This window comes from Hemicordylus capensis, chromosome 1 (genome assembly GCF_027244095.1).
Source record: "Hemicordylus capensis ecotype Gifberg chromosome 1, rHemCap1.1.pri, whole genome shotgun sequence".
NCBI classification, from domain to species: Eukaryota; Metazoa; Chordata; class Lepidosauria; order Squamata; family Cordylidae; genus Hemicordylus; species Hemicordylus capensis.
The window spans coordinates 209,584,966-209,603,058 of record NC_069657.1 but is presented as its reverse complement, the minus strand read 5'-3'; the positions used below and the strand labels follow the sequence as shown (position 1 = coordinate 209,603,058).

Sequence of the window (18,093 nt, the reverse complement as noted above, 5' to 3'; positions counted from 1 at the left end):
TGGAATCATATGGTCTTAAAATAATCAGTATCAAGCACAGAAAAGGACTCTGATTTACTGCCAAAGCAAAGCCTAAAAGCAAATAGCATACATAAAGTAATGGAAACCCTAGTTATGAATCCAAGTGGCTGTTCATAAGCAATAGGCAAAAACTCCATACAAACCAAACAATAATATACCAGTCAAACAGTTCAAACATGATGCACAATTGTGGTTGTTCATTCAGCAATTCTTGAACTCCTTGCCCACAAGCCACCCCACTCAACTTAGTGGGACTTTTCATTTCTAGGAAATTTGAGGAATACAGCAAAATTCTGAGCCACTGACGGAAACCACATTATAATAATCATGGCACAGCTTCAATAATGCCTCCTACATAATTATTCAGGAAATGGTCAAAGCAGTATTAATCTGTATTGCATACAAATCCACCTCTAATGAATACATGTTACAATAAGTGGGATAGGTTCACTTCTAAATGCTTCTAAAATGAAAAACGTTTGCACTCAGTTTGTATAAAATATTGGAAGAGCTTACCATAGAAATGAAAATGTTAACTATTTCACTTGACAACGTCATTCAAAATTTGGTGTTTCCCCCCGCTGCCACTTTCATTAGTTGCAATATCCTCCTGTACAAGCATACTTAGAGAACATACTAAACATTTTCATGGTCACACTAAATGGCAAAATACATATTTAAACTTGGGTTATTTTTTGACAGACACAAAAACTCTGGTATAGTCTTAGGAACTAGAAATAAGATTTTGAAGAAAGAACATCCTCCCGCACGTGCCCTTAAAAATACTATACTAAATGAACTACCAATGATTTCTTTCTCTTTTAACCAGTGGTACCTGCAAATTTGGGACTCATCAGTTGGATTCACATCCTTTGACCTTCACTGAACCAGTTGGTTCCAAGCCTTGTTTTGCAAAAATCACCTTAAGTCCTTAACACCTACTCTCAGTGCTCTGGTAATCCCATTACTCATAATGGGATGCTTAAATTCTATATTACGGCTCTGGTTGTAGGCCCCATTTGGAAGACCCTCCTTGCAATTCCAAAGACTTTGCGGGTTGGATGTGGATATTAAGCAGTAAATGGAAGAACTTTATGCATGTACAAATTTATTTTACTGATTTATATTGGGAATTTATACCCTCCTTTTCATGCACACCTCAGGTGGGCTAATAAAATATCTTAAACAGTCATTAAATCTAGGAGGACAGGACAGACCTTGCCTGGTACTTTAAAAGATAGTAACCAAAGCACCAAGCAAACATGACTAAGGAGAGTGTTCTACCATTTGGGCATTCCCGCAGAAAAGGCCTTCTTTCTGGTAGCCACTTCAGGGGCACATGGAAAATACCCTCTGGCAAAGTTATTCTTAATGGACAGGGAAGTTCATTGGAACATAGGGACATATGCAGTTGCCATATACCGAGTCAGACCATTGGTCCATCTGTCTCTGTATTGTTTATCAGACTGGCAGCCACTTCTCCAAGGTTGCAGGCAGGAGTCTCTCTTAGCCCTATCTTGAAGATACCAGGAAGGGAACTTGGAACCTTCTGCATGCAAGTGTTCTTCCCAGAGCAGTCCCATCCCTTAAGGCAGGGGTGGGGAACCTTGGCCCTCCAGCTGTTATTGAACATCCCCAGCCACAATTATTGTGGCTGGGGATGGTGGGAGTTGTAGTTCAAAAACAGCTGGAGGACCAAGGTTCCCCACCCTTGCCCTAAGGCAAATATATTACAGTGCTCACGTGATCTCCCATTCAAATGCAACCAAGGCAGACCCTGCTTAGCAAAGGGGACAATTCATGCTTGCTACAACAAGACCAGCTCTCCTCCTGCAGGAGGAGCTTCATGCAGGAAAAGATGGTCTTTCAAGTATCCAGGCTTCCATCCTACTTGGGGCTTTAAAGGTTAAAACCCATACCCTGAATTGAGCCAAGAAATAAATGTACAGCCAGTGAAGATCTTTCAGTATTGGTGCAGTGTGTTCCCAGCAGCTAGTTCACAATGTGGCCACTCCATTTCGAATCAGCTGTAGTTTCCATATGCTCTTCAAAAGGCAGCCCCATGTACAACACATTACAGTAATCTACTCTGTATACTAGAATGACTGTAGCTGGCTCATCTCTTTCCAGTGAGGGATGCATCTGGACTACCAATCAAAGCTGGCAAAAGATATTCCAAGCTACTTGTGCCATTTGAGAACTTAACTATAAGGCTAGATCTAGCAGCAATGCCAAACTGTGAACCTAATTCCTGAGGAGTGCATCCAGAACAAGCTGTATACCACTTCCCTAAACCTCCTAAACTATTTAGCAATAGCATCACACTCTTTTCCGAATGTCTCTCCTTCACATTACTTCACATTTTCAAGAGCTGAGGCTTGGCGGTTTGGTTCTTCCTTCTGTTCACATACTCTAAACCTAAATTTAACTCAGAAAGGAGCTTGGAAAATCAATGTCTGAAGTGATCAAAATTCTCAACTCAGTCAAAATGGGGGGGGGGGGAAGAGACAATTTGCCAATCTAACAGAAATATAAGAGTATTTGCAGTCTAGGGAAAAACCAATCCTTGAAGGATTTTCTGAAAAGGCTATTGTTTATTACATACCCAGGGTAAAATCATATCTGAATTCCACTGATATGCAACATGTATTGTGCAACAAGGCTGTTCTCATGAGCAGCCAAGCCTGGGCTTGGCTGTCCGTGAGAACTGCTGGGATCTGCATGGATCCTACAATGCTACAGTGCCAAATCCAGCACTGAAGCCTATGCTGAGGTCCTTAACCCGGCACCCAGGATTGTGTGTCAGTGCAAGCCACGTGCAGACAAAGAGACGGGCACCTAGAGTGCCTGTCCCCTGGGGGAATTCCCCAGTGCAATGCGCTTGGTCTGTGTGTGTGTGTGATACTGGAGGCCAGGATAACGGGTCCCAGTCTCAGAGCAATCCTCATGTGGATCGCAGAGGGTATGGGAGTGTGCTCTGTGCTCTCACTAGTCTAAGAACGCTCGTCTGAGGGGAAGGCAAGATTTGAAAAGCCTTCCCTCCACCTGCCCGTCTTCCTGGTAGGTTGTGAGAACCACCTCAGTATCTTATATATTTTATGCATGGGCATAATCCTAATAACTCCTCAAACTTTAATGTTTAAGCAACATAAGTTGCACATGCAACACTGTATCCATATGTTGTGTTGCCACTCAAAGAAAATTTTAATTTATAAATCATATAGGTTTTAATTAACTCTAATAAATTCAGTGTGAATAAAACAATCATCCAGAAAAGGGCTTTCAGTTTGTGTGTGTGTGTGTGTGTGTGTGTGTGTGTGTGTGTCAGGTGATGTATCATATCAGGCACTATCTGAAAAAATACATTCATTCCTTCCTTCCTGTGTGAGAGAGCAGGAAGAATGCCTCCTCTAAGATGGCACCTACCACGTACAGATTTATACGTATACACATTTAAAGTAATAAATGTTTGCAAAACGATCTGCTGCCCAATTAAACAATCTGCTGCACATTTTTAAATAATTAATTGATCAATCAATCAAGCAAGCAAGCAAGCAAGCAAGCAAAACTTGATATTCTGATGGTATCTGTATACACTTTTCATTTCTGTTGGGTTACATGGAAAAGCTTCTATCTCAGAGGTGTATCTAGGGTAGGGCAATCAGGGCAGTGGTGCCATTTTTTAAATCAATTTTTTTTAAAAAAATTGCTGCCGAAAACAAAATGGCCACCGTGCATGCTCAAATGGCCATGCCAGGCCTTGCAGAAGCCAATTGAGCATGAGCGGTGGCCATTTTGTTTTCAGCGGCAATTTAAATTTTTATTTTTTTTAATGGCCACCGCACATGCTCAAATGGTCCCTGCAAGGCCCTCAGCCCAGGATGGGCTGCAGCGGTGAATTAAGAGGCCAGTGAGGGAGAGGGAACCTTTGCAGACCCTCCCCCTCATGGCCTTTAGGAAGCCCCCCAAAGGGGCTACAGGTAAACAAAAAAAATTAATTTAATATAATATAAGTCACTGTACACATATTCAGTTCAGCACTATGTGCAAAGAATCAGGGCTTGTGAATACTGAGCTGAGGCTTATGAGTTAGGATTGTATTCATTTGCTCTTACTTTGCTTCTTGTGATAAGTGAGTTAAATGTCTTAATCATATGGCTATTAATGGTGAGTTTGTCTTTGAATCAGTGTGAAATCCTTAGTATTAAGGCCTACTGGGAGTTTCTTGCTCTCGTTCTCTCATTTTAACTGTCTTTCTGAAATACTAGAATATATTCCAAGCAGTGACACAGTTTACTCTGCATATCCTTTAATTATTTTCAGAGTATCTGGGAAAAGTCAAATTCTCCATTTATTTTTAAAACGTATATAATAAAGATGCTACAATGCATAGTAGGGAATTAGACAGGCACTTTTGTTTAGTTTTCCAAGTACACCTCCACATAGTCTGGGTATTTCATGAGCCCCAGCACACTGAAATTTGTAGTTTTCCAGCATTTTTTGGTCTGGCTAAGTCCACTGCTAAATAGTTTTTGAAATATTAAAAGGTTAACGAGCTTGACTTCTATTTTTCAGCTGATATTATGGTAAAATTGTCTGAAAGATGGGTGTCAGATGTTTGGACAGGGGGCACAATTTCAGAGCTTGCCCTAGGCGCTATTTTCCCTAGATATGCCTCTGTTCTATCTACATGGTTTATTTTTTCTTGAATTCTCAATAACCTGCAAATCATGACCAGTTCCTCAGGACATACATAACTTGTATGGCAGGTAAACAAGGGAGACAAATCACATTGGAAGAAAGCCTTTACATATACTTGGACCAGAATGGGAGTAACTGTGGGTGGAGTCATAGCCATGATGATGAAGGTAAATTGAAATCCAAGTATTCAGCTAAAAGTAAAGTGTGCTGTTGAGTCGGTGTTGACTCCTGGAAACCACAGCGCCCTGTGGTTGTCTCTGGTAGAATACAGGAGGGATTTACCATTGCCATTTCCCGCGCAATATAAGATGATGCCTTTCAGCATCTTCCTATGTCGCTGCTACCTGATATAGGTGTTTCCCATAGTCTGGGAAACATACAAGCGGAGATTCGAACCAGCAACCTCTGGCTTGCTATCATTTCCCCACTGCGACATTAGGTGGCTAAGTGTTCAGCAAGCCCAGTATTATGAAATCATAGCCATTAATAGGTCACACATTCAGATCTCTAGGGTGCAGTTCTCATAACTGAGAAAAGATGGAGGGCGAGTGTGCTCAGCACTGGAGATGCTGAGCATGGTCTATTGTTTCATCTCTGCAAAGCGTGTCTTCTGCAACTTTGCTGTAGTACACACATACCTCTAGTGCATGAAGTTACCAATTCAATGAACTTAAATGCTATACCTCAACCTTTAATTGCCTCAATTATCCTGATCTTTCACTAACATGTAATAGAAATCTAATTTATTTAAATACTTATTTTCATTAGCTTGGGCTTTGACTTGATATTTCACACAGTTACCACACAGTGTGCAACACAGTTTGACTCAAGAAGGCCATTAAGGTATAATTCAGCAATGTTCCAGCTGAGCCACAGCAATCTGTGCAGTACTACAGTCTCTTTTAATGACCCCAACAGGTTTTATTAGGTTATTTAAAGAATCACATTAATCAGAAGGTCATTGACTTAATTTGTATGTTAACAGTCATCAAAAGAGTTGTAGCCAGGGACTGGTTAATGGTCACACTAGTCATTTCAAAATTACCTATTTTAGGGTGAAAGACAGCACACACACTACTAATATTTCAAGAACAGGTTTTTACCTTTTTGTTAAATGCACAGTTTATAAATCTCATCAAGAAATCTGTAAATCAACAGATCTTGTAACTCACAAGTCTGAATAATTGGCTCATTTCTTACTATACTTTAAAAATGCAGATTAAAAATAAATCAGTGAAATACGCACTTATGAGGGTGAATCAGGTTTGCAGCTCTCCAAGAATCTTAACAACAGACAAAGTCTCAGAGATATAACCTGGGACCCAGGGCAAAACACAATCTTGGGGCCATTCCCCTGCACCCCAACCACTAATGTTAATATGAACCAATATGTTGGGGCCCCGCAGTCTTGTGCAGGGCCTCCCCCACCCCAGCACCCCAACAGATGCCCAAAATAGAAGGTGCTTAAATCAATATTATGCATTCTCAGCACAAAAAGGTACCAGTACTTCCTTTCCCTCTCTCTGGCCTAACCAGGTGTAACTAGGTGCCCACAAACAACACTGGGACACAAGGGCTATACCTTAGTTGAGGGAAACATTGGAGAGAGAAATGGGTCATGAGAATGGAGATGTAGCAGTTCATCACCTGGAGTACCTTGTTGTGAAAGGTGATGTTTCTTTCAGGCATATATTTTCGGGATCCATAATTTTCACGATGCACAGTGGCTTCAGAGCCCTCCTTTAGAGGTAAGGGGAGAAGTGAGAATTGTCTCTTCCATGTGCAACAGTGCAGTGGTAGCCTGGAACTCGGCATTTCTGCGCCGACGTAGTGCTAGCCTGGCTGTCAGACTAGCTGTTTGTTTTTCCCCCAAGGCAAACATGGAATGTGTGGGTATCACACACACATTTTAAGACATGTATATACATGGTTGATAGGAACTGGTGTTCACAGAGTGACTGAGTTTCTCATGGACAGTTTGAAGCTGCCCTTAAAAAGAGTGCAGACAGTTGAGGGAAGAGTCTGCAGAAGGTTACACACACTCTAGGACAAGAACTGAGGAAAGCTGAGAGAAACTGAAAATAGTAGGTTCAGGCTCTGCTCATCGTTGCCACATTTTTCCTGTGCTGACTACAGTTGCAGTTTTTGGGAATACAAAGAGTAAAACATTGCAAAACTGTGCAAAAGCCCAAGTTGGCAATGCATTGCGAAACCTGCTGTGCAGTGTGTTACGTAACCCACTGCAGAATCTTGCAATACAAGAACTAGTCCGGAACAGAGGTTCCTTTCTTTGTGCAACATCATTACACTACATCCTTATGCTAGCACTAACACCAGTCTAGACAGAGACCATGATTACTAGAGAGGAGGAGGGCAATTTTAAATTAAAGCAGCAGCTTACTAGTGCTGAAAACCTGACAGATACGAAAAATATAAGCACCTAGTAGTAAATATACTAAATGGCAATTCTGAGGGCACATGTTTCATAAAGGTCTCATGATCTGATCTCATGTTTCATTTAATATAAAGGAGCTATATATATGGAGCCATCATATACTTTGTTAGACTATATACTAGAACAGCTGTTGTCTACCTAGACTAGCAGTGGCTCTCCAGGGTCACCGGAGGAAAAGCCAAAAGTCCTCAAAAAGCAGTGGGATTTTTTTAAAAAATTGCTGTCTTAAAATGGTGGAGCTACTGCAATTGGAGTGGAAATGAGTGATATAGTTACACTATCCTCTCTAATAAAACGCTTGGTGTCCGTGCCTTCCTCGGCGGTTCTGGGCATGCGCAAAGCACATGCCCAGAACAGGCCAGGGAGGCACGACTGCCAGCACCCGGCGGACATCTTGGGCGGCCAGAAACGGCCGCCCAGAAGAAGCCGGGTGAGCGGCGGCGGGGAAAACTGGCTGAGCCGCTGCCACGGTCGAAAAAGACAAACCCCAAGCCGGGGAGACGGAGCGGAGGCCAACGGAGGCCGGCGGCACAGAGCCGACCGCAAAAGGCCCGGCCCGGCCGCGGAGGACGGCAGCAGCGCCTCCAGAGACCGCCCGGCTGCTCACCTGCCCTCCCAGCTTCGCAAAATCTCCTTCCCCACTTCCCCCCACTTGATTAAGGGCCACAATGGCTCAGGAGAAGGCCGCCACCCCCGCCTATCGCCCACCCAGCTGCCCGAGCCCACCTTGCGTGAGGAGCTCACGAACAGAGCTCCTCTCTGTGCTAAGCTACTGCAACAGTATGGGCAGCAGATCAGCACAGAGAGGAGCTCTGTTCGCGAGCTCCTCACTTCCTCTTTGGCAATTACATTTTTTCTTCGCCTGACTGCCGCGGGCAGGAGCAGGTAAGGTGGGCTCGGGCAGCTGGGTGGGCTTGGGCAGCTGGGTGGGCGATAGGTGGGGGCGGCGGCCTTCTCATGGGCCATATTGGCCCTTAATCAATTGGGGGGGGGGAGCGGGGAAGGAGATTTTGGGAAGCTGGGAGGGCGGGTGAGCGGGCAGTCGGAGGAAAGAGGGAGGAGGGGAAAGCTAGCGCTCATAACAGGCTTAAAAATACTAGTCATCTATGATGCTATCACAACCGCCACCAACAAAAGATCAGAAGACTGAGGAATCAGAAACGGCTATGAGAACCCTCTGAGAAAGCCTGTTGTCTACAGCCTGTGTGGATACTAATTAGATATTGGGTTAGCAAATGTATGGCTGAATATCTGGTAGAGTTTGTGACTGAAGAAATTTTGACATTGCATTGCAAGGTCAGCACTTAGAAATATTGGATAGATGAAGGGGGAAATGAGTAACGGCAAGGAAGCAGGTATTGCATATGATCTGAATTGTTAATATTTCAGGGCTTTGAGTTGCATAAACAATCTTCACATAATTGCTTTCATTTTTCCATATGTAACAGTATGATATTGAGATATATATATATATATATAGAGAGAGAGAGAGAGAGAGAGAGAGAGAGAGAGAGAGTTTATTACGTTCTTCAAAAATTCATTGTAAAGGTCCCTACAAAAAGAATGTCAAGGCTCTAATAACATGTAATATATATTTAAAATCCTTATATTAAAACTCAAACAAAAAAGTTAAAACTAGTTTTCCTTTAATGATTTTAAATGTAAAGTAAAGTAAACGTAAAGTAAGTATATTTTTAATGTAAAGTTGGAGCACAGTTTCCTTGCATTACATCTTGATGAGTAATGTGTTTTTGAATTTGCTGAAGCTTGCAGCTAATTTTTTGTTTTTAGCACATGAAGTGTAATTCAAATATCAGAGCCAATATTGCTAATGAGTGGTGGGAAATGAAAAGCCTTGTGGATAATGCTAGCAATTAATATTTAACATTTGTGCAGGACAGGCCATTCCCTTAATGTTTCAGAGAATAATTATGTAAGGGTTTCTGGCTTGTTTGTCCAAATTCCTGGCACAGTTTTTCTGTCGTCCAGAACTATAGTTCAACACAAATCCAGTTGCAGAATGAGCACATGTCCCTGTATTCAAAAAGGACAGAACTATAGTTTTCACCAAATCAAAATCTGAAGCTGACTGGAGGTTATTCTTTAGGTGAAACATTTGAGGATTTTCAAGAGAAACCAAGAGCATAGCCTTTGGGGGAGGAGGGGATGGTCACACATTCCAATAAGTAGTGGTACAACCACCTCTTCTGCCAGTATCACCTCTGTGGGAAACTTTCTGTTTAACTACTATGGCTAAGAACAGGTAGAAGGAGTAGTAGTGGAGCTTGGACCAAGCAGATACTTGAGTCCATCTCTTCCTGGAATGTCTGAGGGTCCTGTCATGCAGGTTTAGCTCCCCACAGGGAAAAACGACACATTGTGCTGGCACTGTAAGTTGTAGAAGGGGTAGGATGAGTCCTTTAGACTGTAGACATCTTCCAACTCTGGTTCCCCTGAATAAGCTATATGGAAAGAGTAAAAGAGAGCAGGCTCAGGCTGAGCACTCTCTTATTTCCAATGTTTATTCTGCCTTACAGAATCCAAATGTTAAAGCAACAGTCTCAACAGAGACTTCATGATTCTGCCCCCTCTACTGCCTGAACCCTTCTTATGGATCCCATTTAAGAAATGGGTGACTTGGGAGGGTTTGGGCTGAATCATCATCACTCATCTAATCATCATCTATTCTGGTCCACAGCCAGGCTGAATTGCACCTTTTGATTTACTGACCTTGCTGAAGGAGAAATTAAAAGGAAAACTTACAGAGGATGTGCCCAAAACTCCAGTACCTCCCCATACAAAGAGGAATTGTTTGTTTTACTATTTATATTTTGCCTTTTCTTCCATCCTGAAATTCAAGGTGCCTAAAGAAGGTTCCCAGTCTCCCATCCAGGCCCTGGTCAGATCCATATATGTATAGCTTCAGGAAGGCTGCTGCGTCACTTGCTTTTAAACCGTAGTCCTTTCCGTTGCCCTTAACTCATTCTGGGACAACTCATTCATTGCAGTTGCCTTCAATATACATGAGCAGTCATCTGCATGGTATATGGCACCATGAGGAATCACTATAATCCCATGCATAACATCTCAAATTGCTTCCAGCTAATTATTTCCCTAAAGGAATTTCCCCCCCCTTTAACATTTGTTGTACTGTTGGGTATGTAAGATTGGATTAGAATTAGATCCATTAGCCTTTCAGATTGCCCATAAAGTATGTCTTGAAACTTTTAAAAAATGTCCTTTCCCCTTTGCTACAACTGGTGACTTCTCTTAATGGCATGCCACATGTGATGCACCCATCAGCACACACTTTTAATACCTGCAATGTATAATTGTTTTGTTTCATGAAAATAATGCCTGTATCAAAATCAAATTTTCTCCCTGCTACAGGTTAAGCAAAATATTATGAAATATACAAGAGTTATTCTCTCTTATGTGAAACCCACATATCTTACATCTTCTGACCTTGTAGGTTCAAGCACCCAGAGGATAGAGAATCTATAGGAGAAGCCTCTGAAGCCTTCTGGGTACAAAATTCCATATTAATAAGAAAATTGCCTTGAGGGTTTTCTTTTCTGGGAAAGGAGACAGAAAAACAAACAAGTAGGGTTGTGTGTATGTGTTTGTGAGTACATGCTTAGCAATTCCCACATTACAAAGGGAAAGCTGAGCATGTAAATGGGCGAGGGAAAGAGACCTGGAAACAGAGATAAGCAAAGAAGTAGAGACAGTAACATGACCAGAGAATAGAGGAAGGATGGGATAGGGAAGGAAAAAGAAGGTAAGTCAAATGGGAGGTCATGGGAAATGAAGGGGGACAGGTCTAGGGAAAGCAAAAATATGTACCTATTGTCACTGAGTAATAATGTACTAAATGGTTTTACCGGAGAAACAAGCACATGATTGTGACATCACATTTCAATGAACAGCCCTTTCCTTTTTTTCATAAATTGTCACAACTAACTCCTCCTTTCCCTCTTGTTGAGTGACATACTTTATGAATGACCCCTTTATTCACACAAAAATCTGTATGAGTAATGGATATGGATTTTGCTATGGGTTAATAGATTTGACTGAACACATTGTACAGTATAATTTGATTGTCACTAATAAGATCATGTAAATCTGTGAAATGTGGACCATCATGTAATTTATGAACCTATTTCAAATTTTAATCAAATAGACATTTTGAACTGAAAGCTTTCAGCTAATCTTTATGAAATGCATTAGTTTCACCCATCTTTTAGATTTTTTAAAAAAACTTATTGTCCTTGCATGAGGAACAAGATTTCACAGATTAAATATAAACAACCATTGAGGACTGAACTAGACACAGCTGTAATTCAGAACAAAAGCAAAAAAGTAAAAATTTATGACAATATTAATACATGTAATTAAAAATGATTTGATTTTAAATTATTGTAGGTGCCTGTAAAGAGAAAAATAATGTCTTAGCATGATATTAAGCAGGAATAAATAAAAAGCATTACTCTGAGGTCTTGAAATGAAAACCATTTCACAAAAAGGTGCATACTCTGGGATTCTAGAAGCTCTCTAGATGCATTTCCATGCAATTGACTGTTGTAGTAACCCTTATAGGCAATCTGCATTTTAAATACAGCAGGTAGATAAGGTAGTCTGGATATTACCAAAAATAATTTGTAATTAAATGAGGATCCAATCCTCTGCTTTTATAAACTACAGATTCACACCCCCCCACTGAAACTAGAATATGAAAAATCTTCCAGTTGTCAAATGCTGAATCACAAGCAGTAAAACAGTCATATAACTTACACGGAAGATCACATGGAATCCCAATTCATACACTCTTACAGGAAATGTTAGACATATAATGCAGTTAAAATAAATGTATTACACATAAACACACTGAGATAAATAACCATATGTTTGTGACAAAACTTCAGGAAAATCAGGAGTTGCCAAATTTAGAGTTGATTATCTTGCACTAATTAATCCTTGTTTTGTTAGTTGTCACAATCTTAGGGTTACTATAAGACTGAAATCACTGAGCATTAGTTAAGTCAAATTACAAGAAATGCTTTGAATTTATTATGAAGCAAAGTGTTAAATATGTTTTAAGTTATAGCAGGATTGCTAGAAAAATTACTTTGCCCACGGTACTTACTGGTGATGTGTGTACTTGGGTTATTCTTAATTGGTTCTCCAAATCTTGTACCTTATTTTTTAGCTCGATATTTTCTGTTTCTAATTCTTGAATCTAGAAAATATGCACTTAGAGAGATTAGAAGACATACAGATTAATGAACAGTGTCAAAGTTAAAGTTACTGTAGCAATTACTACCCCCCAATGCATTTAGGAAAAAAAATCGCCATGGAATAGCATATTTACTATCATTCAATAAAAGGATTTGTACAGAGGGAATATGCTGGCCCTAATCCATGAAATATGCTCTGCCCAAAGATAGATATGTAATATTTTATGTATTGTATGAACTACAATAGGTAAAATCTAAATTAAAGTTTGTGAAAAAGAGAGAGAACAAGATCCAAGAAAAAGCAATTTCTAGAGTATCAATAAACTGTGCTGTTTAAATATAAATGAACATCTTTATCTTGGATGATATTAGATAATTGACCAATCAAAACAGTTGTCAATGAATTGTTCAAACAGCCTTGGTAGTTGTCAAATAGCCACATCTCCTGGAATTACATGCAATTAATGATGCCATTTTAAAAGTGTAGGCAGACATTATAGCAGTATTTGACAGAGGCTTTCTTGAATTATAGGATGGCCAGGGCAGCCTGGCTGCTCACTTAGCTTTTGTTCTTAGCTCTTTAACTACAGTCATCCCTCCCCAACTGTGTGGGTTCTGTTCCGGGAAAACTCCACAGTTGGTGAATGTGGAGTTGGCAAGGCATTTGCAGTTGGCAAGGCATTACAACCAATGGGAAACAGGGGGGTTAGGGGAATCGTGATCACAAAAAGACCACAAAATACAGTTTAAAAAATAGAAATATAATTCCCAAACCCTGAAAATCACCATCTAAGCCCCAAAAATCACCCGACCCCCAAATCACTCCCAAACCCCTAAAAATCACCCCCTGACCCCCAGGGAGCACAACCCCCCCCTATTATTATTATTATTTTTTTTAAAAAAAAAATCTTACCAAACCATGGATACTTGGGTCACAGTTGGTGAGACCTGCCACAATTTCTCAGTCGCAGATATTTAAAACTGTGATTGGGAAACCCGTGGTTGGCGAGGGATGACTGTACTGTTCTTAGTAGGCTATGGAGGAGGAGAGCAAAACTGGGTGTAGATTGTAGACTAGGTCTTGTGGATTTCATTAGACTCCACGCTTTCTCCCATAATTCCAAACGTTATAGGTAACCAACAATATTTAACTGGTCAGTGAACTAGTTCCCCAACCCTAGTTTTTAATTATTTTCTCTGCTGCAAATGAAGTTATCCAGAAAAAAGAACCTTTGCTCTGGCCTGCTCATTACTATTCCTGCTTTGGATTGCTGACAAACTCTGCAGATCTCAATTCCTGATCTGGAAAATTTCCCAAGAATTGTGTGGACATTTAAAAGCTTATATCTGCAGTCATAAAAGTTAAAAACCCATTTTTATACAATCAAAAGCTCATTAAAATGAAAAGCTAATCATGGTGCTAATTCTTACTCAAATCTGTAGAACATGAACCTATAGAATATGGCCCATCTGACTATATTTTAAAATCACATACCACGAAAATCCCCCAAACAAACAAAACTAAATGACTTTATTAAAGATGAAAGAGAACAAGCATATATAACTTACTCTTTTCTGTAACCCTGCTATCTGTTTTCTTGTTTCAACATCCTTTCCTCCAGACTCCAGAAATTTCCTGTAAGCCAGGTCAAATGCTTGACCAATAGTTAAAGTTATCTCTTCTGCCTTTATTTAAAGCAAATACAACTGTCAGTATGTTAACCCTATTTTATGAAAAAGAAAGAAAATCCCTAAAGGCACATATTGATTGCCTACAACTTCAATAAACTGTCTAGACCAGTGGTAGGCAACGTGCAGTAGGGATGTGCAGAACTGGCTACTTCAAACTGCTTCAAACTGATTCAAGCTGGTTCATTGAACCAACCGGCCCAACCAATCGGTTCAATCTAATCGGTTCACTTTTGCACAGTTCAGTCTGAATTTGAATCACATTCAGATCAAAATGAGCCAAACAGTCCATGCACACCCCTAACATGCGGCTCTCTAGCTATTTCTGAACTACAATTCCCATCAGCCCCAGCTACAACTAATTGGAGAAACATCTGGAGAGCCATGCATTGCTTATCCCTGATCTAGACAAACAAACATAACAGATTCAAGCAGGAGTGGCCTGTGACAGCAGCACCAGGTGTGGGCATAAGGCACCTTTAAGGAATAATAAGCAGGTACTTACCAGCGTGCAAGCAGCACCTGCAAGCTGCTGCACTCTGCTCACAATCCTGCATGGGGCAACGACACTCCGCCCAGCATCTGACATGGCTGTAGCATGGCCCTAGCCTCTGCGCGTGCATGGAGCCTCTGCACATGCGCAGAGACCAGGGGAATGCTAGGTGGAGTGCTTCCGCCCCACAAGGGATTGCGGGTGGAGTGTGGCAGCTTGCAGGTGCTGCTTACACACTGGTAAGCACCTGCTTATTATTCCTTAAAGGTGCCTCTCGCTACCCCACCTCCCAGCACTGGCCTCACTGGCTGCTCCTGGATTCAAGACTGAAAAGTCTACAACTTGTTAAATCAATGAAGAATGTACTGTTAAAGAGACAATAGAGGGACAACTGATGTGAGTCCTGCATGACTTTTACTGTTGTAGTATTGGTAAATTTCAAACCAAACTGGCCCCTGTTTGGCCCAATCTCAGACCGAACCCCCGGTTCGGGCACTGGTATAAAGAATTTTTTTTAAAAACCTCCTTTGTTTAAAGTAATAAAACTCACTGCCTCCAACTCTGGGGGCTTCTCCATGGCCGGTGTGTGTGTGTGTCTTCCAGAGGTTCCTCCTTCCCCGCTGGCCTCCATTTAGTAACAAATAGCCCAGTTCGGGTGGTTTTTGGCCCATTCCAGGCCTTACCTCCGTGGTGGTGGCCATTTTGGAGGTCACCATGCATGCCCAATGGGCCTCTGTGTGGGGCCACGCAGAGGCCCATTGGGCATGCATGCTGGCCTCCAAAATGGCCGCTGCCATGGAGGTGAGGCCCGAAATGGGCCAAAACCCACCTGAACTGGGCTATTTGTTACTAAATGGATGCCAGCAGGGGAGGAAGAACCTCTGGAGGACCGCTACCTCCTGGCTGTGGAGAAGCCCCTGGAGTGGGAAGTGGTGAATTTTATTACTTTAAAAAAGGTTTGTTGTTTTTTTTTAAAAAAAATACACAAACCCCTGAACCCAAACTGAACTGTGGGGTGCTCATGAGTGCACAAACCAAACATGCCTGGTCCAGTTCGAGTCCAGTATGGACTCGAACCAAACTGGGCAACTGGATTTTGTGCACACTCCTATTTTAAATGTGTCTGTTGAATGCATGCAGCAGTGCTGTTGAAAACTGTTGGCAAAGCACAATGAAAAGGACAAGTTCATGCTCCTGTTCAAACAGAGGTAGGTGGGAAGTGTTTAGATAGAGGGCGAGCCTTGGCCACCACTGTGGAACTCTTTCTAAGCCAGATCCATTAGCAGTGTAACCAGTCTGTCTCTGTGGGGCTTACAGCTGGTTAGATGAGGAGTGATTCCAAATGGCTGAAGTACTGGGACTGACACAGGACAAGATTTCCTTGTGCGCCTACATTATGTTTCCTGAGCAGTGAGCATGATTAATCAAAGCTGTATATCATGGAATGCAAGTCTTTGCACTTAATACAGAACTGGACCACTAAGCCACAATGTTTGGCTGGTTCTGTGACTTTAAAAGAAGTATCTCTGCATGGATGGTGGGACAATGTTATTTATCTTGGCAAAGTGCATTCCGGATCTGGAAGCAGAGGCAGAAGGAATGAGATCTAAGACAAGGGCAATTTCCAAAACATTACTTTCGCTATTGTGCAGCAATCATTTCTGCACAGTTCTATAAACAATCCAAACCCTAGAGCAAGATAGCAGGAAAAATCTTTGCCCAATCTCAGAACACTGAGGACCATTTTTCACAGGTTTTTTTTTTTTTTTTGGAGGGGGCTTATTATGGCACAGAGATTTTCTACTTAATTATGGATACCCAAATATGAAATGCATGTGCTGGAAATGAAGCCTGAAGGGTTCATGTGTGTTTTCCCCCTTGCATCCAGCTTTAAACAGGTCAGTGATCAAGCTTTCTTTTGTACATTCCTTTAAATACATGATAACAAAGCCCAATGAAGGCTGGTTCTCTACTTCCATGTGTTTTAAAGTGGGTTGCAGGGGAAAGCACACAGATGAACCCTTCAGGCTTGACAGCTGAGCATATGCATTTTGTACTTGGGTATTTGTTACAAAATAGCCACTAAGATACAGCATTAGGTTGAGGAGAGTGTGTGATCTCCCTAATCTGGGACTGAATGCACACTGGTCATGGTGATTAATTGTTCAGCGGGGAGGGGAAATATGGCTGCTGGATGTACTGGGATAGATTTTTTTTTTAAAAAGTAATGGGTGGCATCAAACGTTTGGCACAATGGTGTGCTGTTGACAGAAGCACCTTCTGTGAGTGGAAGAAGAGTTGTGCTCATATGTCGAACCCTTATGAAATGACCCTTGTGTGATAGCAAGTATCCTTCCACTTCTTGAAAGAAATTCTGTCAATGGCATGTTATTGTGCCAAAAGTTTGGATACCATGAAAAAGCAATTTTAACTATCAAGGTGCAGCAAAACATTATCAATGATAGTTAAAACGCACTAACAGCACAAAAGTTTCTTTGTGCCACAACAATTGGGTTCAAATATATGAAATTTGGCAGTTTTCTTTTCTCTTCTGCTTTTACAGCAATGACAAACTTAGCTAATAACCTTCAGCATAAACAAACCCAAACTAGTTTTAGAGAATATGGCATACTTACACACTTTTCACTGTCAAAGACATAGCACAAGTGTTTATTTGACTCGGAATCTTTGCATATAAAAGTGAATATCCTTTTATCAGTTTTATCATCAGCACAAAATGATATCCTGTGGAGCTGACAGTTGTGTAGAACTTCCTGCAAACAACAATTATGCAATTATACCTCATCAGTTACATTTTAGAGCTGGAAAAGTATCTAGCCCAGCCCCCTGGAATGAAGCAGGGGTCCAAACAGAAATCATATGTCAAAAAATTCCAAGCAGCACAACCTGCAATATTGTTTTCTAATATTAACTATTCCTCTATTGAACCAATAATATCATAGAGCAGTTTTGTTAAACATATCTACTGTGCATAGACATCTGGGCTCAATTCTTAGCCACACAAAGCAAAGCGGCATAAACACAAGACATGTTCCATTACAGATACTGGGGAAGCTCCAGTTCCGTTCACATGGCTCTCCTGTTGGATCACAATCAACATGATTTCTCCCCAAATATCTTTGTGCTGTACATAATGTTCTGTTGGTTGACATGTCTGTCTGTTTCCCCCTCTGAACAGATATGAAAAAGATTAGAAACGTCTGTTTATTGTTTGCAGCAAACTGCAGCTTGCTGTTACAACTGAATGCGCCAAACTGGGGTGTATAATTCATTTTTTGTCCTCACACCATGATCAAAACTGTGGTTTGAGATCCTGACCCAAGGACAAACTATGGTCTCTACAAAACGTTTGCCAAATAAAAGACAATGACAGGTTTCAGTCTGCTGTAGGGATGTGTGAATAGGTTTGATAGTCTGGTACTGAACTGATCACCCCTCCAAGTTTGGTTCGGTACTGGACTGGCCCCCGCACTGGC

General features: G+C 41.3%; 1 protein-coding gene across 13 annotated transcripts in view; it reads right to left on the bottom strand.

The window, feature by feature from the left end:
* The window catches only part of GULP1 (GULP PTB domain containing engulfment adaptor 1), a 307,242-nt gene that overhangs the window by 24,392 nt on the left and 264,757 nt on the right, over positions 1–18,093 (bottom strand). For all 13 annotated transcript variants that reach the window (XM_053284241.1, XM_053284237.1, XM_053284244.1 and 10 more), the window contains 3 exons: positions 17,233–17,370; positions 13,984–14,100; positions 12,324–12,416 (listed from right to left, as the gene is read on the bottom strand). In XM_053284241.1, the coding sequence (XP_053140216.1) occupies positions 12,324–12,416; positions 13,984–14,100; positions 17,233–17,370 (348 nt within the window). The remainder of the gene's footprint in view (positions 1–12,323; positions 12,417–13,983; positions 14,101–17,232; positions 17,371–18,093) is intronic.